The 19,265-nt window shown below is 43.1% G+C and overlaps 1 protein-coding gene across 2 annotated transcripts in view; it reads right to left on the bottom strand.

Moving 5' to 3' along the window:
* LOC143401575 (N-acetyllactosaminide beta-1,6-N-acetylglucosaminyl-transferase) overlaps positions 1-19,265 on the bottom strand; it is an 80,063-nt gene that overhangs the window by 46,866 nt on the left and 13,932 nt on the right. The window contains exon 1 of one of the 2 annotated variants that reach the window (XM_076859185.1): positions 8,628-10,150. The exons of the other annotated variant lie outside the window; for it this stretch is intronic. Within the exon in view, the coding sequence (XP_076715300.1) occupies positions 8,628-9,546 (919 nt within the window). The 5' untranslated portion in view covers positions 9,547-10,150. Of the gene's footprint in view, positions 1-8,627; positions 10,151-19,265 lie in introns of those variants that run through there. 2 annotated transcript variants of the gene reach the window in all.

Below are 19,265 nucleotides of genomic sequence, written 5' to 3'. Positions count from 1 at the left end.
CTGGAAGGGCCCTGGGGCCAGATGCTACACTGTGGTGACTGATTCACAGAGTTTCCAAGAACGAGAGAGAAATGAGGAGAGGTGCATTTTATACAGGTAGGTCTGTCACTGTGGAGGATGGATCAAAGCAGGCTGGGAATGGAGTCAGGAAAACTGGTTAGAAGAAATTATACTATTGCAGGAGAGAGAAGAGGGATAGATGATAGCATCAGGACAGGAAGATGGCCAATGGCTGGATCCAGGTTACTAAGTTTGTATACCAGGTACTAAGCTAAGCACTCACACCCATTGTCCAGCTTCATCTGCCAGTAGCCCATAAGGATGCTGGCAGGTTTGTCATTCCAGGCCTACTCTGTTCATATGATGCCCACCTTCCTCCTGACCAGCTCTTGCCCTTGTTCACTTGGCCACAGCTCCACTGACTAATTTTCTGGTTCCTTGCTCACCCCAGGACCTTTGCAATCCCTATTCTCCACCTGTAGCCTCATTCCCAAATGTGTGGCTGGCTCACTCTCATTTTGAGGATGCAACTCTTATACTGCCTCTGCCAAGAAACCTTCTTTGACCCACCTCATCTAAAGAAGTTTCCTTCCTGTACCAATAGGTATAATTCCTTCACAGCACTTATCCTAATTCTAATGATCTTGCTTACCTGTCTGTCTCCCCCTTTCTAGAGTACATACTCCATGAAGTGGGTCCCTTATTTGTCTTATTTGCTACAATATTACAGTACCTAGCACAGTACCTAGTACAAATATCTGTTAAATGAATATGCATTTCATAAATGAAAATGTACTACAGGTTGAGCATCCCTAATACAAAAATTTGAAATCCAAAATGCTCCAAAATCTGAAATTTTTTGAGCACTGATGCAACCCCCACAAGTGGAAAATTCCACACCACATGAAATATTTTTCATGCACAAAATTATTTAAAACATTAAAAGAAATTACCTTCATGCTGTGTATATAAGGTGGACATGAAATATAAATGAGTTTTTGTGTTTAGACTTGGGTCCCATCCCTAAGATATCTCAAAGATCTATGCAAATATTCCAAAAGCTTTTAAAAGTCCAAAATTTAAAACACTCTGGTTCCAAGAGTGAGGGATGAGGATGAGGGATATTCAAACTGTACTACTGTTCCTACTAATAGTAACTTAATAACATTAACATATGTTCCAGGCTCAGGTATAATTGATTTAAGCCTCACAGATTTGATAATTATTATTTTCTCCATTTTACAGATGAGGAAGCTTGGACACCAAATTTAGGTAATTTATGCAAAATCACACTGCGTGTATAAGGCAGAGTCAGGGTCAAATTCGTGTTGTCTCCAGGACCCATGCTTTACTGTGCGTGTTGTATCCCACTTTTTTGGGGGGTGGAGGGGGCGGTACCTGGGATTGAACTCAAGGGCACTCGACCACTGAGCCACATCCCCAGCCCTATTTTGTATTTTATTTAGATATTCACTGAGTTGCTTAGTGCCTTGCTTTCACTGAGGCTGGCTTTGAACTCGTGATCCTCCTGCTTCAGCCTCCCAAGCCGCTAGGATTACAGGCAAGAGCCACCGCTCAGGACGCTGTATCCCTTCTCTATCATTAAGTTTTGCAAATGTCAGGTCACGAGGATGATGATGGCTTGGCTGGGATTCTAACCTGGTTCCCTCTGACCCTGGAATCTGAGCCCCAAACACCTACACTGCAGGGAAAGCCATATGAGCAGGGAGGAGGGATGACAGATGCCCAGGAGGAACCCAGCCTGCAGGTCTGAGCACACTGTGTCGAATTCCTGCGCACAGAGAGAGCCTGAGTTCAGCTGTGAACAGCGGAATACCGGCTGCGCTGCGTTATGATTCCTGCTGTGGGCGCAGAGCACATCACTCAACCCCTCCAAGCCCTTCTCCACCTTTGCAGATGTGGACTTCAGTACCCAGCAGGCAGGATTCTTGTGAAGATTCAACTGAGATAATCTAGCCCTATAGGTAGATATCCATAAACATCTCCCCTCCTCTATCCTGTATCTATGCTGATAAGAAGTAGCTAAAATTTCTGGGAAAATGAGCTATCAGGAAGAAAGGGAAAATTCTTGGGTGGGTCCAATGATATAATCAAAACACAAACTTCAGAAAACTTGCATTTGCTAAGTTTCATCTGTAGATTTGCAGTTATTGAAACAATTGAATGAAAAATGAGCAAACTTAGGATCAATTTAAAGTAAGTATATAAATGTTACCTTTCCTCTCCTGGATTTTTCTGTTTATTCTGATTTCTTACTAAGTATATACAGTTTTTATCTCAGGGTGAGTTATGTATTTTAGTTTTAAAATTTCTGTTTTGTACAATGGAAACAATAGTCTCCCTTTTATAAGTTTTCTTTTTTTTTTTTTTAAAGGATTGGTCTGAATATAATGAAGTAACATTATTTTAAAGTGTTTTTGTACAAGAAAAGAGTGCGGATTTTGAGATCACCCACCTTTCCCACAAAAGTAAATGTAATTGGTATTTTTCAAGTTAAAATTGCTCAAGTGGTTAAAGCCATGCCTATCTCATCTGTCCTAATGTCACGTGGAGATGTCACTAATGACACCCCCAGTACAGGGTAAGGAAACATTCTGCAGTAGACTTTTGTCTGCAGAGAGAGTCATGGTCCACCAGACCTCGCCCCTAGCCTTAAGCTCCAGGTGGACAAGTGACCCAAGAAAGACAGGTCAGCATTCATCAGCCCCTGGGGTTAGTTGCAGGATAAGAATCTGGACCAAGCAGGACCAATCTAAGGTCTCCTCTTAGCTGGTACTAGAAATGTCAGGAAAAGTCTTCCTTTTCCCCAGGAATGCCAGATGTCAAAACCAACAAAGCTGGAGCTACTTCTGTCAATCTCTGATACCACATGGGGATCAATCTGCCAAAGGAGGACAACCCAGAAAGAGGCAGAAAAATAGGGAGACCAACTAACTCATCCTGTTTGCCTGGGACTTTGCCGGTTCTTTCCAAGCAAGTTCCACGCCCAGAATGCCGTGGGCAAATTGGGATAGTGGTCTGTTCCATAGAGAGATGACTTGGTAAGAAAGAGTCCTAAGCCAAGCATGGTGGCACATGCCTGTAGTACCAGTGACTCAGGAAGCTGAGGATCACTGGAGTGAGATCCCATCCCAAAAAGAAAAAGCAGCAACTGGGGTTGTAGCTCCGTGCTGGAGCGTTTGCCTAACATGCACCAGACCCTGAGTGCACTTTCCAGCACCCCAAGAAGGAAAAAGAAAAGGAGGGAGAAGAAAAAGAGTCCTGGATGCAGCTGGACTGGAGGCCCTGTGGGCATCTCAACTACGTGGTCCTCTGAGTTCTGGTGTTTGTTTAAGCTCCTTTGACTTTCTGACACATGCAACCTAAAAAGTCGTAACCTTCACTCAAAGAATGTGCACAGATAAATATGAGTCACAGCTAAAAAAAAAAAAAAAAAAAAAAAAGCAAAATAAATCAAAGTAAGAAACACACTATTTTTAGAATTTAAAAATGAGGAAATGTGGTCATGTGATCCCCTTGCGAGGCTGAGATGATTTTTTGACAAAAGGGCTTTGGGGGAAAAAAAAAAGTATACAAAGTGGAAAAGGGAAGAGAGACAAATGAAAACATTCCTATGGAAGAAAAACATCCAGGCATGAGAAAAGTTGGAGTCATCCATGAGCAAAGATTCCAAAGACCAGACAATGCAGTTGAGGAAGAAAAGGAGTCGAAACCAAAGCAGGTAGCAGCCTTGCCTCCTAGGGCCTGCCCTGCCCTGAAGTGGGAGGAAAAGATAACTATGGGACTGGATTGCAAAAAAACTAGACCAGCAAGTGCAAGGCCCTGGGTTTGATCTTCAGCACCACATAAAAATAAATAAATAAAGATATTGTGTCCAACTACAACTAAAAATAAATAAATATTAAAACAAAAACAAAACAAAAAAAAACTAGACCAGTCCACAGATGCCGAACAATTTCATAAGATTCAAAGCAAACACTCCAAGGAGACTGGGAGTGTAGCTCAGCGGTCGAGCGCTTGCCTAGCACGCACAAGGCCCTGGGTTCCCCCCCACGTGCTGCAAAATCAAACCAAACAGAAACTACAAGTCCTCTGGAGCTCTACCTTGGGGCAGGTAGGCAAGTGAAAAATGCCAGAAGAATAACCAGATTAGATAGAGAAAATGGACTCTTCTTAAGGAAATACGTAACAATAATTACAAAGATCTGAGAGAACACAGGTGCCCCAGAAGTGAGAGTGAGCTACTGCCATCTGAGCCGGATGCTCTGCAGAGTTGGAGAGATTTGGGATCCCATTGGTCTTCCTTGGACCATGTGGCCAGATGGGAGAAGATCCCCTCCCAACAAATGTCTTTTCATGAGCCCTAGAAGAGATGGGGCAAGTATGCTGGTCAGATCCCCTGAAGAGGGGCTTGAGGCTGGGACCCCCAAGGGTCTCCTTCTGGCCTGGTCTTGCACCATTTCTTATCTTATTCTTTTTTTTTTCCTTCCTCCTCACCCGACCCATGGTGGGGATGGAATCCAGGCTTCCCACATGCTAGACCAGGACTCGACCACTGAGCTATATCCTCAGCCCCTGGTACCATTTCTAATGAAGTATGGAAAAATCAGGAAATAAGTTATTCTCTCCCTAGAAAGGCAACATACCAGAAAGTCAAGAGAGAAAACCAGCTGACGCTATGTAGATTAGCGAGCACCCTTTCTACCCAGTCTCTCCAGTTTTGTTCTATTTTGTTTTATGGCAAAGTTGTGTTTATTTTTGACAAAATGATGTTTGAAGCCAAAGTATCAAATTCATGAATCTCTTTAACATACTATAATGATACAACGAATATCATTTCTACACAAATTTGGTAATTTTTATGATATTTTGTAAATTTTCTAGGTATCCAAGCTAAATGCACTAACATTCTCCATCAATGCACAGGTATTTTGAATCATAAGTTCAGGTATTTTGAAATTTCCCTCTAGTTTTAAACGATTTCCACTTTGTCTTCTGACGCGATCTGATTCTAGGGTACTACTCATCTTCTTGGAATGTTTTGGGAAACTTGATGTGCCTGGGCAGGGTCTTTCCATCATACACAATTTAATTGAGGGTGTTTAGGAGACAGAAGTAACATAACTTTGAGGGAAGAAACCACAGCTCTATTTGTATTTGCACATTTGCAAAAATAACATGCCAATACTGTATTTGCAGAACTTTTCCCCTTAAAACATGACACTGAAAATAGAAGAGCTGATGTGATTAAAGGCAATCTGGGATAAGGAACTAGACGCACACCCCAAATCTTACACCACATCCAATGCTGAAGTTACCTGAGTACCTGAATAGGTTTTACCTCGCTTTTGAAGATGGAGAAAGCATTGGTGATCTGTTCCCTTCAATTCACTTGTAATTTGGTTTTTTGTTGTTGTTGTTGTTTGGTTGGTTTTTTTTTTTTTTTTTTTGGTACCAGGGATTGAACTCAGGGGGCACTTGGCCACTGAGCCACATCCCTAGCCCTAGTCCTGCTAAATTGCTCAGGACCTCACTAAACTACTTAAACTGCTTAGGCTGGCTTTGAACTTGCTGGGATTACAAACATGGCCACCATTCACAGGTAATTTGGGAAGGCCCATCTGCAAGCAGTATATCCTTTTGCCCTGAAGCGAGATGTTGCCAAGAATCGAAGAAAGGAAGGAGGCAAAAGCTCCAGGAAATGTCACATCATCCTGAAATGTATCTCTTACAGATAAATCAGAGTGGACAGCTCACTGGCAGGGGCTGAGCTCGGCTTCCTCTCTGGGGAGATGCTCCCTAGAGGCACCCTCTCCTCCAAGGGAAAGAGGATGCCACAGCCAAGTTCACGGTCAGTGTGGACCCCAGGGTCACTGATGTTAATGCTCTTTCTACAGATTCCCTGCACTGTACATGCTGTCTTCATGGGGTTCTGGGCATTGTGTCATTTGCAAAGAAAGGTGCAAATGAAGACAAGATTTTCCCACGTGAGCCCCTTAGTTTGAAGCTGGGGATTTGAGGTTCTGTTGAGTGCCAGTGATTTACATGGTGTCATGCTATTGCTGTGGAAGGGCAGAAGCCAGCGCCCCATACTACAAACCGATAGCCAAAGGCATTTTTCTCCTCAACCAAGTTATTTATTTATTTATTTATTTTAAGTTGGGATCTTGCCAAGTGTGATAGCTCATGCCTGTAATCCTAATGCACAGGAGGCTGGCGCAGGAGGATTATGAGTTCAAAGCCAGCCTCAGTCTCTTAGCGAGGCTCTGAGCAACTAGCAAGATCCTGTCTCTAACTAAAATATAAAGAGGGCTGGGGATGTGGCTCAAGCGGTAGCGCGCTCGCCTGGCATGCGTGCGGCCCGGGTTCGATCCTCAGCACCACATACAAACAAAGATGTTGTGTCCGTCGAAAACTAAAAAATAATAAATAAAATTCTCTCTCTCTCTCTCTCTCTAAAAATAAATAAATAAATAACTTAAAAAAATATATAAAGAAGGGCTGGGGAAGGGCTGGGGATGTGGCTCAGTGGTTAAGCACCCCTGGATTCAATTTCCAGTACCAAAAATAAACAAACAAATGAATAAATAAATAGAGCTTCTACCTTCTTTCCCCTCCCCCCAAAGGAAAAAAAAAAGAGAGAGATGGGAATCTTGGTATGTTGCTCAGGCTGTCCCCAAACTCCTAAGCACAGGTGATCCTCCTGTCTCAGCCTCCAAACACCTGGAACTACAGGTGGCTCCACTACCCACACTTCAATTCGCACAGGGAGATCCTTTGTCCTTGATTTGCTTACACAGATTTGACATGGATAAAATCAACCACCCTCAGGCAAAGTAATCATAGACATTTACCACGAACCAAAATTCATATTTTTTCTTAAAAAAGGATAACAAGGCATTATGTTTCTCCTTTTGCTGAGTAACATAATGCCTTTAACTCAGTACAGTACCTAAGGCAACCTGTGGCTAGGATCAAAACCTACCTTATGAATTTTAATGGAATAGTAGAAGTAGAAAGAGAATAAATATTGAAATATGAAAATGGGCCTGTAAGTACCTAATGTTCCCAAATCATCTGACATTAATGGAAACAACCACTCAGGGGTGAAAAGATGTAGCCAGAGGGGAAGGAAAGTCAGGGGAAAAGACACAAGAGCTAGATGGTTCACCAGACTAGTCACCCTGGGATTCAGAGACCAAACATGTGGTATTTTCCACAGAATGTGGGCGTGTTTATCACCCAACAGGCCCTGCCCTGCAGCCCGAGAGTACTTACCAGCATTTCCAACTTGGCAGCCCCCCAACAACCTGAACAATGATTGCTTTTCTCTTGCTATAATAATGCTGTCTAGTTCATTAGAGATCCATTTTGTATTTTTCATTGAGTCCAAAGCACGCCGTTTCTTTCCAAAGGAATTCTATGGGGTTTTATATGTTTAAAAAAATAATCCGTTGGGTCAACAAGTAAAGGTAGAAATGCTTTGATAAGAAAGAAAGGAGTTTTTTCTGGCTCTCATTATTTATCTGAATTTAAATGTCTTTTTTATTAAATAAACAAACACATAAATATAATATGGTACACGGGTCCAGATATTTCTTGACTCAATGAGTTTAACAGATCTCAGCTGTGGTGCAGTAGTAAAGCCTCACACTTGACATTCATTCATTCATTCACACACTTGCTCATTGACTCATTCATCTAATATATATTTATTGAGCATTTACTAAGTGTTCTGAGCATTGAGATTATAGAATTTAACAAAAGAAAAAATTACCTGGACTTCATGAAACTCACGCAGAAGAGGCCAACAACAAATCCTTGCAAAAAAGTAAATATGATCATTATAGATGGTGACAGACTCTTTGGAGGGAAAATGATGTCCTAGTACTCTGAGTGCTGTCCTCTGAGAGCTGAGATCCAGCAGGTGAGAAGGAGGCTGTAGAGCTCTAAGGATAGGCAGGGGGATGGCCAAGGCAAAGATCTGGAGCTAAAAGCAAATCTGACACCTTTGGAGTGAAGAAAGAGCACAGGTGGACTGAGTACAGAAATATCTATTGTGGTAAAGATTTAACAAGTGTTGTGTGCAAAAGAACAATGATAAACTGCAAAGTGACACCACAGAAGGGTATTATTTGGTTGTGCAAGAATCCTTGAATGAGCTCATAAAGAATATCATTCTGCATTTAGAAAGGATAAAGGTAAGAACTGTATATTTCAATTTTTTTCATTTCATATTTCCTAATTAAAAAATGGAAGGCTCTTCAAAAGCCCTCTCAAATACAGTCAGACCTCAGTAGCCCGGGGGACCGGCTCCAGAACCCCCTTCAATCCTCAAGTCCCTTCTACAAAATGGCGGAGTATTTGCATGTAACCTATGCACATCCTCCCATGTAATCTAAATCATCTCTACGTGACTTAAATACCTGTACAATGTAAATGCCATGCAAAGTGTTGTTATACCATATAGTTTAGGGAATCATAAAGACACATTTTTTTTTCTGATTATTTTCCTTGCAACATTGGTTGAATCCAGGGATGTGGATCTGTGGATAAAGAGGACGGCCTGTACATCTCCTCTATGTTAAATACAGAATCGCACCTACCTGGGATCCTATTGAGCGTCACCCAGTAATGTTCATCAGGACTGAAAGTGTCTTTGGACCACTGGAGCAAATCAACAGCCCTGGGGTCACGGAGAACAAAGTTGGCAAATTCTCTTGATAGAGCAACATAGGCAGAGCCAAAGTAAATGGTGAGATTGTGGGGAGGGGGTGGTTTCAGCGCTGTCGTTCTAATCACGTAGGAAAGCTCTTTGCCCAGATGCTCTCGGTGGACATACTTGGTCCGACCAATAGCATGAGCTGGGGGCAGCACCCCTGGGGTAATGTTCTTCCCTTTAAATCCTTTCAGATACTGAACTATTTCCTTGTTGGTTTTCAGGGGGAAATCTTGCCCGCAGGTGTTGAGGACGTACTTCCAGGGGACCTGGGAGGTTGACAGATCTTTGATACAGTTCACATCCGCCTGGAGCCTGGAAATCCCACCGTAGACCACGGGCTCCATCTTAGAAGCCAGAAAAGCATTTGGGAAGCAGCTCAGTAATTGTTCCACCGCATCTTTAAATTCAACTGTGGCCTTTTCATCCACGTGAACGCAGTAGATGTTTTGGGGCATGAAGAGAGACCTGAAGAGCCTTGCGAAGGTGTCAAAATTGTGATGGATGACCATTATATACGCCAGAGGAAATTCAACTTCTTCCTGAGATAAAGGGGTCGTGATGTAGTGACTCTGGGTCAGATACTCCTTGCAAGAAGACTTCTCGTAGATGGTCAGTTTGTTTCTCCACAGGAAAGGAGTTTTCCCATTAATAAAGGACGTGCAAACTTGGGTCAGCATCGAAGTGTCTGAGCTATTCAGCTTCTGGTAGCTTTGCTCCCCCCCAAAACTGAACACATAGAACACGATAAAAATGACCGCGGTAGAGACAGACACGATAAAGAGGTACCGTAGGGATGGAGGCATACCTCAAAGAGGGGGAGAGATGTCACCGTCCAGCCAGAATCTGTGACTCCTTTCCCAGACTTACTTGTCCCCCCGGGTTCTTATGGTGGCACATAGTCCAGTCATTCCTGCCGGGAAGGGCACGCTGAGGATTAACTCCGTTCCATCCAGGTGCTGGGTCTCTCTCTCGCTCTCTCTCCGGGAGCTGATATTAGAAACCGATCCCGCCTCTTTCAAACCTCCTTTGTCTCAGCCCCAGTAGCAGGTTGCCCCAGCCCAGCCTTTTTCTCCTCCCTCTGCCTCGCTGTTGGCGTCTGCTGCCGGTTCTGCGGAAACTCTGGCCACTCTCCTCGCCACCCCCGGGATTGAGTTTCTCGGATCTCCTTTCTGGCATGGCCCGAGTTTCCTCCCGCGACCCCGCTGTCGTCCTTACCGGCCCGCGGGTAGGAGCACTCAGTGGCGACGAGCTCGGGCAGGCGACAGCTTCCTGCCATTCATCCCGCGGGCCGCCGGGCTCGCCCCCTCTGGCTCAGGGCCGAGACGCCCAGCCGGGTCCTCTCGGCGGTTCCTGCGCAGCCCGCGGGGGACCACGGAGCCTCTGCTCCCCAGGACGCTCTTTTACGAAACACGACGCAAGTGTCAAAACCCGAAATAAAAGGGAACCTCCTCCAACCCACGCTCCACCATCGGCGAGCCGGCCCCGCCCCGCTCTTTCCCAAAACAAGAGCTTCCCGGGGGAGGAGAGCCTGTCCCAGGGCGGCTGCGCCCGCGACCCGGAGGCAGCCCCGCTCCTCTGGCTTCTAGCATCCGCCCCCGGTGTTTGCTGTGCAACTCGGGGTCAGATGAACAAATCCTGAGCTACATCCCCTGATGTGGATGAGACCGGAAGGCTTCGCAGACAGGAACTTGACTCCTGGCCACCCATGTCCTTCACATAGGGGATCACAGGGCACTCAGGTTTTAAGCGCCCAGGATGCGCAGAGAAGCGTCTAGTCTAGAGTGTTTTTCACTGAAGGTAGGAAATGCATGTCTTTTCCCATGTGTCAGTTGTGTTTTGGCCAAGGAGTAAGGGATCTTGGGGGTTTCACACTTTCCCATGACTTACGTTGTAATGAAAGTTAGATGGATGCATCTTATTTAATATCCTCTTTAAATGACTTTTAAAACATCAAATTACTGACCGCTTTTCCCATATTCCTTACTAGTCTGGACTTGACTCAGAACCTCTAAGCCCACAGCATTAACTCATTGGAAACTGGGTCCTCTACCCCCTCCCCCAAAGAATGTCCTTGAATGTACATCTGCTTCTTCCATTTGAAAAGTCTCCACCCAGCTGTGTATGGCATTGGTAGGACCACCTACTGATTTCCTGCTTTCACTCCTGGGGGGTAAGAAAACCATTGCTACTGCCTGTGATTCAAGGCACCCCAGACTCAATCTGAATGATATACTATATCCTGAACTCACTGCAGTTTTCTTTTCTTTCTGTGCAGTATTCACCTGCATACCCATGTTCATTGCAGCAATATTCACAATAATCAAGTTATGGAATCAGCCCAGATGCCTATCACTCTAGTTTTCATTCTTTGTTCATTGTATATGTTTTATATTTTCCAGTCTATACATTTTTTTTCTCCTTACATCCACCACAAATAAACGATTTATAACCCACCTCTGGATTTTTAGGCCAGGTTAGAAAAAGAAAATATAGCCATTATGTGGGAAAAGTAGATCAATTTAATTTTTAATGTCTTGTAGAGTAGAGCAAAAAAAAAAAAATTACCTAATGTTCCTGATAAAGGAAAATCCAATCTCAAACTTCTCTTTTTCCAAATAATGCTTTAAAATATTAGGTTATTACATCTGTTATTTCTAAGCAAGAGTGAGTAATTTCATTATCTTGTTTGGCAAAGCCTGTGGCTTAGAATAAATATTAAAACTCTTACAGCTTGACAAAACATTCAGCGTAGAGATACTACATAACTTAATTACATAACTCTGTTTATATTACTATTTCCAACTAGTCGATAACATAGGGGTTCAGATTTATACAGGCTTTGAGGGTAGACAATTAATAAGGTCACTATACATATAAAAAAAGTACAGACCCTGGCCAAAATAGGAACTTCCATAATAATTCTGGATTCAATCCAGTACTTCAAATGGCATTCTTTAAGAATGAAAAAATATAGCTGTTTTCTCCCCTCAGCAATCCTGCCTGTCCTTGGGCCACATTCCCCCACCCTTAGGTGGTTATGTTGTGGCTGGCAGTGGCTGGTGTCACTGGAACCAGGGTAGTGTGACACCATGAGCCGTCAAAGGGGCCCTGGCATGTGGCACTACACAGTACTAAAAACCCCTATAGGAGAATTTTTTAAAAACTACTTGTGTATTAAAGAATGTCTGCTGCCTGTTCACTTTCCTTCCTGATCGGCTGCACAACCTTCTTATCCAGAAAGGACACTCAGAGCTTTTGTGCTATTGAGACTGGATGGCTCAGCTTTCCCTACCTGCCTTTTACTGCAGCCAAGGACAAAGTTGGTGCTTGCAGGCCTAGCAACCAAGCCTGTTCCTCACTTTGGAAGCAATTATGCCTGAACCAGCCAATTAATCAGGCTAGACACATTTACCCTGCCCTGGGGCCATCAGAAAGCTTTTTTTTTTTTAACATTCAGAAGTTTTTATATTCTGTTCGTTATTTAAGACTTTTTCAAGTTATGAAAATATGTAGAACACAACTCCAACATAAACAGGGTATCCATTATTTGAAATGAGGGAGGACTTGGAATCTCAGTGAATAAGAAAAATAATCAAAGGAGGAAGGAAGGGTAGGATTGCCCGTGTGCTCCAGGCCTCTTGGCTTTCCCGCAGGAAGGAGCAGGAGGTAGCCCTGTGAGACCTAGAGAAACCAAGTCCAACGCACACAACCTGAGAGTTGCTCCTTGCCACTAAGCTAATTAGCTAAGAGGCAAAAAAGACTTTGTTGTTAGGTTAAAAAATAAAAATAAACAAACAACAATCTTGTACTTAATCTTGTTGCTAGAGAATCACACAAAGACAACTGTTGAAAGATTTATGGACACACTTCCTTCTGCACCAGTCTCTGCTTAATGCCAACACACACTTCATTATGTTGCTATAATTGTCCTGGGGCTTCTTTTTCCATTCCCAGTCTACCACTGTTCTTTACTTAGGAAAGAACTTGAGAGGACCCAGGTTTGAGCAAAAACACTGGATCAGTAAAGTTAAATTTATAGCAAATAGGGCACAGCAAAAAGTTTTGGCTTAGATAAAATTTGTCTAGGGGCTGAGTTCAATTGGCAACAAAGGCTAGCTAGCTACATGAGATGAGGGGGGTCTTGTTGATTCTTGGGCGTGTTGATGGCTTTTCTGTGGAAGGGCGTTTGGTTTACTTGTTATTGAAGCACATCAAATGACTCAGGGATTTGTAATTATAACACACAGGTACCTGTCTTTTCCTTTGAACTAATCAGAGGTGGGAAAGTCACGGATATTGGTGGTGGTCCCATTCACTTTGGACAGCTAATTAAGAAACTTCATTCCAGGTAGACAAATGGTTGGTAAATACTGCTTTTATTTTATTTTAATGGTAATGTTTATGGTGCTAAAGAGAAGAAGAAAGAAGTCATTTCCAAAGCACCTCTTTAATTAAACAACAAGTCTCCCATAACTGAGATGTTCTCCAAAAGGGTTCACTGGGGAAAATCCTCCTCCTGGGGCCCAATCATTTTACTTTCTATATCTTTCATCTAATTAGCAACAGAAGAAGTTGTTATCTAGATTGCAGAACCCTAAGCATTGCTTTAACAATACAGCATGTTTAACATGCTGTATTTCATTTTGTTTTATTATCTTATTTATTTATTTGCAGTACTAGGTATTGAACTCTGGGTGCTTTACCACCAAGCAACATCCCCCAAAAAGGCTTTTTTATTTTGGCACAGAGTCTTATTAAGTTGCTGAGGCTGCCCTTGAACTTTCAATCCTCCTGCCTCACCTCCTGAGCTACTGGGATTACAGGTCACTGTGCCCAAGCTGGTCAACATGCAGTATTTTAAAAACCCAAGTGGCAAGTCCAGTGGATCACCATAGACCATGTCATTACACTATGAGCTGGAATGAGCTGCACCAGCTTTAGATGCAGCCAAGATACTGTGGAAACCTGGATACTGAATGAGGTTAAGCAAACACTTGCAAAACACAGAACACAAAGTATTCAAATAGGCAAATGTTAAAAGCACACACAAGCAAGCAGCAGGCTTCTGCTAGCATGCATTTAACAACTAGAAATAAAAAGATCCTGACTTTTAGGGGTTTAAAAAAATAAAAAGTTACCAAAAATAAGTCATGATCAGATCAAATCACATCTTAAGATGAAACTTACCACTGAACTCATTTGTGGAAATTAACTGTTTAACCTTGAGAGGGTAAATGACTCATTAATTGTGTTTCCAAAACATTTGTTTCTATAAGAATTCAGTCTAATTGGGCATGTCTGTAGCTTGGGGTGAGGATAATCCACATCAGTAGTTTCAAACTTTAGCTTAATATCTCCTATCTGGAGGGGATGTTAAAATAAAAACTGCAAAGTCTCACCCTAAGAATTCAGTAGGATTCTGGTCAGCTTGCTGATTGACATTTTGGTCCTAGATAATGCTGATTCTGTGAATCCCTGGAGTAAAGCTTGAGAATCAGTGGACCAGAGACCAAAAGTCCTGGATTCCCCGTCTACCATGGTCCCAATTGATCCACTTTTGTACAACTAAGCAAAATACCAAAGGGAAAAAAATAAAATTTAAAAAACAATGTTTTGGGGAAAACAGCACAGTACAATCTGCAAGTAATTAATAAACATGAACTCAAATTCCTAGAGCACAATTTGCTATGGAAAACAAATATGTGGTAGAATTGTCCTTCAGTAGTCACAGGGATTGGTTCCAGGTACCACCCCCTAACCTACCAGGATACTAAATTCCCGGATGCTCCAGTCCTTTCTACAAAATGCTGTAGCATATGTGTATAACCTATGCATATCTTCCTGTGTGCTTTAAATCATCTCTAGATGACTTATGATAGTTGATACAGTATAAATGCTATGCAAATATCTGTTATACTGTATTATTTAGGGAATAGTGAGAAGAACAAAGTCTGTTCATGTTTAGTACATATTTGAGGGGAGAGGTACTTTCGATCTAAGGTTGGTTGAATGGATGGATTCAGACCATGGCCTTGTTGGCCCAACTGCACTGGGAAGAATGGGATCAAATGGGTATAGAGAAAAGCGCTGGTGCTGTTATTTAAATGAGAGGAATCCTAGTTTATTTTTCCTCAAATGCCATCTCTAGTGACTGTACACAGCAGCCACACCTGTGCATAATCCATCTTTCACAAACTATAGGATAGGATAACTTAATGACAATACTGCTGAATTGACTAGCTAGTCTTTCATAAGCCTGGGCTATAGAAACATGTATGCATAGGACTGAGAAAGAGGGAGAGACAGAGAACACTAAGCATTGATGAAGGTGCAGAGCAACCAGCTCAGACATGGCTGGGGAAGTAGGAATTGGTACAACTTTGAAAAACTGACACGATTTAGCCAAATTGAGTGTATCCGTAATTATGGCTCAGCAAGTCCATCCCCAGGCATTGGCTTAACAGAAATGGATATTTATCAAAGGAAATGTACTTCCATATTCACTGCAGTCATATTCATTATTGGCCCAAATGTCCATTAACAGTTAATTACATATCAGGTTTGTTCACCTTTGGTGCTTATCGGCATTTGAGGCTCAAACATGCCTTGTTTGAGCAAGGCATGGTGGTGTGCTCCTGTTCAAAGCTAGTCTCAGCAACTTTAGTGAGGCCCTAAGCAACTTAGTGAGACCCTGCCACAAAATAAAAAATAAAAGGGGCTGGAGGCGTGATTCAGTGGAAAAGCACCCCTGGGTTAAATCCCCAGAACTAAAAAAAAAAAAAAAAAAAAAAAAAAAAGCCTTGCTGTGAGGGCCTATCCTATGCATTAATGCATTGAAGGAAATTTGGGGCATCCCCAGCTTCTACCCACAAAAGGCCAGTAGGACCCTCTGCTTCCTCCCCAAACCAGCTGTGACAACCAAAAATATCTCCAGATATCCGACTTCCTCTCTACACAGTAATAAGAATGAATAAATGAGATTCGACAGAAAAAGATAAATCTCACAAACTTAATATTAACCAAAAAGTCAGAAAAAAAAAAAAAAAAGAGTATATGCTGTGTATTTCCACTCATATAAAAAGCACAAAAACAGGTACAAGTAACTTACGCTGTTAACGATTAGAATGTTAACGGGAATGCTGTTACATGGATATGCTGAACACCTATTGTGCATGCACCTTTCTGTGTTATACAATATTTTACCAAAAAATGATGGATGAGTGAATGCATCAACTCTTCTCCCAGAAAAACTACTCCAAGAGGGTTTTCTTTCTTTCTTTCTTTCTTTTTTTTTTTTTTTTTTTTAGGGAGGGGGCAAGTACCAGGGATTGAACTCAGGGGCACTCAACCACTGAGCCACATCCCCAGCCCTATTTTGTATTTTATTTAGAGACAGGGTCTCACTGAGTTGCTTAGCACCTTGCTATTGCTGAGGCTGGTCTTGATGGAACTCCTGATCCTCCTGCCTCAGCCTCCTGAGCTGCTGGGATTACAGGCGTGCACCACTGTGACTGGCTCCAAGAGGGTTTCCAAGGTGAGTGGGGATCAGGAGCCCTTTTGCATAGCTGGCATGTATCAATGTCACTCATGACCCGTGCTCTGCAGTGCCACATCCCAGGGCCCCTTGACTGTTCATGGTGTCCTGCTACCCTGGCTCCTCTGAAATCAGCCACTGTCAACCACAGCATGACCATCTCTCCTTCCTACCAGTGAGCAGTGTCTAGCAGAAACAGGGCCACTGAAAACAGGAAGCTGAAACTCAATTCAAAAAGCTGGCTCTGAGTATGAACGTAGAATTAGGTGCTGGCCCTTTGAGGCACTTAGACTCTAGAGGAGGAGGGGGCTGCACTGAGGAGCAGAATGGGTGGCAGAACAGGGAACCAGGAAGCATTAGTGGCAACAGCTGGCATCCTGGGCTGTGACAACCCCCCACTTTCTAAAGAGGAAGCTCAGTCTCTGGTCTTTGCCTGGCTCATACAGCGAGGAAGGGCCTGACTTGGACTTGAACGTGAGCAGCTTTGCTCTAGTTCTGGCTCTGTTGCATCCCTCCACCATCCTGTACCCCTTCGGGGAGGCCCAGGAATGCCTTGCTTCCAATAAGGCACAGGCACTCCCTTTCCAGCTCGCCCCTCCCTTCTCTCACGTCCATCCATCAGGATCATCCTGGACCCTGCACCTAACAGAAACTCTCCAGGCTTTCCTTTCCTTCCCCTCCAAGAAGTTTGTAAGCCACCCTGGATACACCCTTTTTATTGCTAATGCTCCCTAGTCCCCAATGACACGCCCCCTCTGCCAGTCAACGCAGCCCAGCTGTTTCTGCCAGGCTCTCTTTTCTTGTTAGTCATATCGAGATAGCTGCATCCTTCCACCAAAGGCTGAAAGTCACAGTTCCCCAGGGGTTCTGTCCACAGTATGGTTTCCACCCCATCCCTACTTTCAAACCTGGTGGCAGTTTCACTATGACTGCCCTGGGTATTGCAAGATCCCTTATAATTTCTCTCTACTCTGCCCACACCTTCAAAAACAGTTTCTTTATTAAGCACCCCTGCCTCCACTGCGTTTGTTTTTTGTTTTTTGTTTTGTCTTACTGAGGACCAAACCCAGAGCCTCATGTATACTAGGCAAGTGCTTTACCACTGAGTTACACATCCCAGCCCTAAGTGGCCCCTGCCGTGTGTGTGTGTGTGTGTGTGTGTGTGTGTGTGTTTGTGTGTGTGTGTGTGTGTGTGTGTGTGTGTGTGTGGTGCTAGGGATTGAACCCAGGATTTGGGGCATACTAGGCAAGTACTGTACCACTGAGCTACATCCCCGATTTTTTTATTTTTATTTTTCCCCTTTTCTTTTCGAGACAGGATCTGGATAAATTGCTAAGGCTGGCCTTGAACTTGAGATCTGCCTGCCTTAGCCTCCCCAGGAAATGGGATTACAGGAGTGTGCCACCACAGCACTCTGTGTTCTAAGTCCTTCTTAATTAGCCTAATTTGACTGTGATGGTTGTTTCTCTGTATTGTATTGTATTGTATTGTATTATATTATATTCCCTGACCAATACAATAACAAAAGATAACATTGAGAGATACTTATAAAATGTGATAGGTGTTTGGTCAATATTTCATGTAGATTATCATTCAATGCTCACAACAACCCTTTGAAGTAGCAAAGTTACCACCCCATTCTACAGATGAGCCGGTGAGGCTTACGGAGATCCAACATTATTGCCTGTGTCTGTGAAGTCAGGCAGCCTTAAGAGCCACACTGAATTCACACAGTCAGGCCCGAATGTCCCAGCTTAACAGCCTCCCAACACTATTAGATTTATACCACTATCAAAAATTGTTCAGAGCTCCTTCCCAGAGGCCCTGGCTGCAGTTGGTAGGAGGTGGGATCAGCATGCGCTGGGGTGGATGCTTCTGGATCCTGGAGGGAGACTGGTTACCCAGAGTGGGATTGAGAGGTTAAATGGATATACAGAGCTTCATGGGACCCATGCTTCTCACTGCTGGAGAAGCGGAAAGAATAAACTTCCTGCTGTCGTATTAGAACTGGAGATGTCAGTGTGTTCTTGTGGGTTTAAATATATACTTCAAAAATTAAAACCCAGAGATGTTTGTGCATGTGCGTGGGTGGGCATGAGAAAACTCAAGATGGAGTGTTTGAGAATGCGTGCTGGTGTGTACACAGCGTGGTGTCCTGCATTATACCAACATTCTGGGGACACACGCATAGACCATTGGCCTTCTGTGTCTGTAGGTTCCACAACCATGGACTCCACCAACCTTGGATGGGAAATATACAGAAAAAAAATTCCATCTGGACTAAGCGTGTAGACTTTTCTTTCTTGTCATTATTCCCTAAGTGATACCATATTAACAACTATTTAATAGCATTTACATTGAATTAAGTGTTATAAGTCATCTGAAGATGATTTAACATATATAAAAGGAGTCAATATCTCCCCACCCCATTTCTGCTGAAGCCCGAGGGGTCTGGTCTGAAGTTCCCTTATGTGACAAAAGGAACTTCTTCCCTAAGGACTGCAGTTAACACAAGTCTCCTCTATAATGTCATCAAACAGGGAGGATTAATCTACAGGAAAGATAACCAGAGTTGGTGGCACCCATATGACCTTTGTCCCAACTGTTATCTGTCCTTTAAGTCCATTCATCATTCTTAAGATTATTTATTCTTCCTCTGAAATATTCTATGTCTCCTACTTCCCTGTCTCCTATGAAGAGAGTTATATCAATGTGTAAGAGTCTCGGGATTATTGGGTACTCACTTTTCATTCTTGTGATAATTCCTGTGCAAGTAATACATTTGTGGGTTTTTTTCTCTCTTTTTTAACATACAAGATATATACAGGTTATATGCAAATATTAAGCCATTTTATATAACGCACTTGAGCAGCCACAGATTTTGGTAACAGAGACAGGTCCTGGAACCCATCCCCCAAGGAAACTGAGGGATGACTATATATTTTCTCTAGTTCTGGCCCTTGAAGGGGTACCAAAGTAATACCCAT

The sequence above is a fragment of the Callospermophilus lateralis genome, chromosome 6, assembly GCF_048772815.1.
Source record: "Callospermophilus lateralis isolate mCalLat2 chromosome 6, mCalLat2.hap1, whole genome shotgun sequence".
In the NCBI taxonomy this organism is placed as follows: Eukaryota; Metazoa; Chordata; class Mammalia; order Rodentia; family Sciuridae; genus Callospermophilus; species Callospermophilus lateralis.
This window is presented reverse-complemented; position numbering and strand designations above follow the sequence as displayed.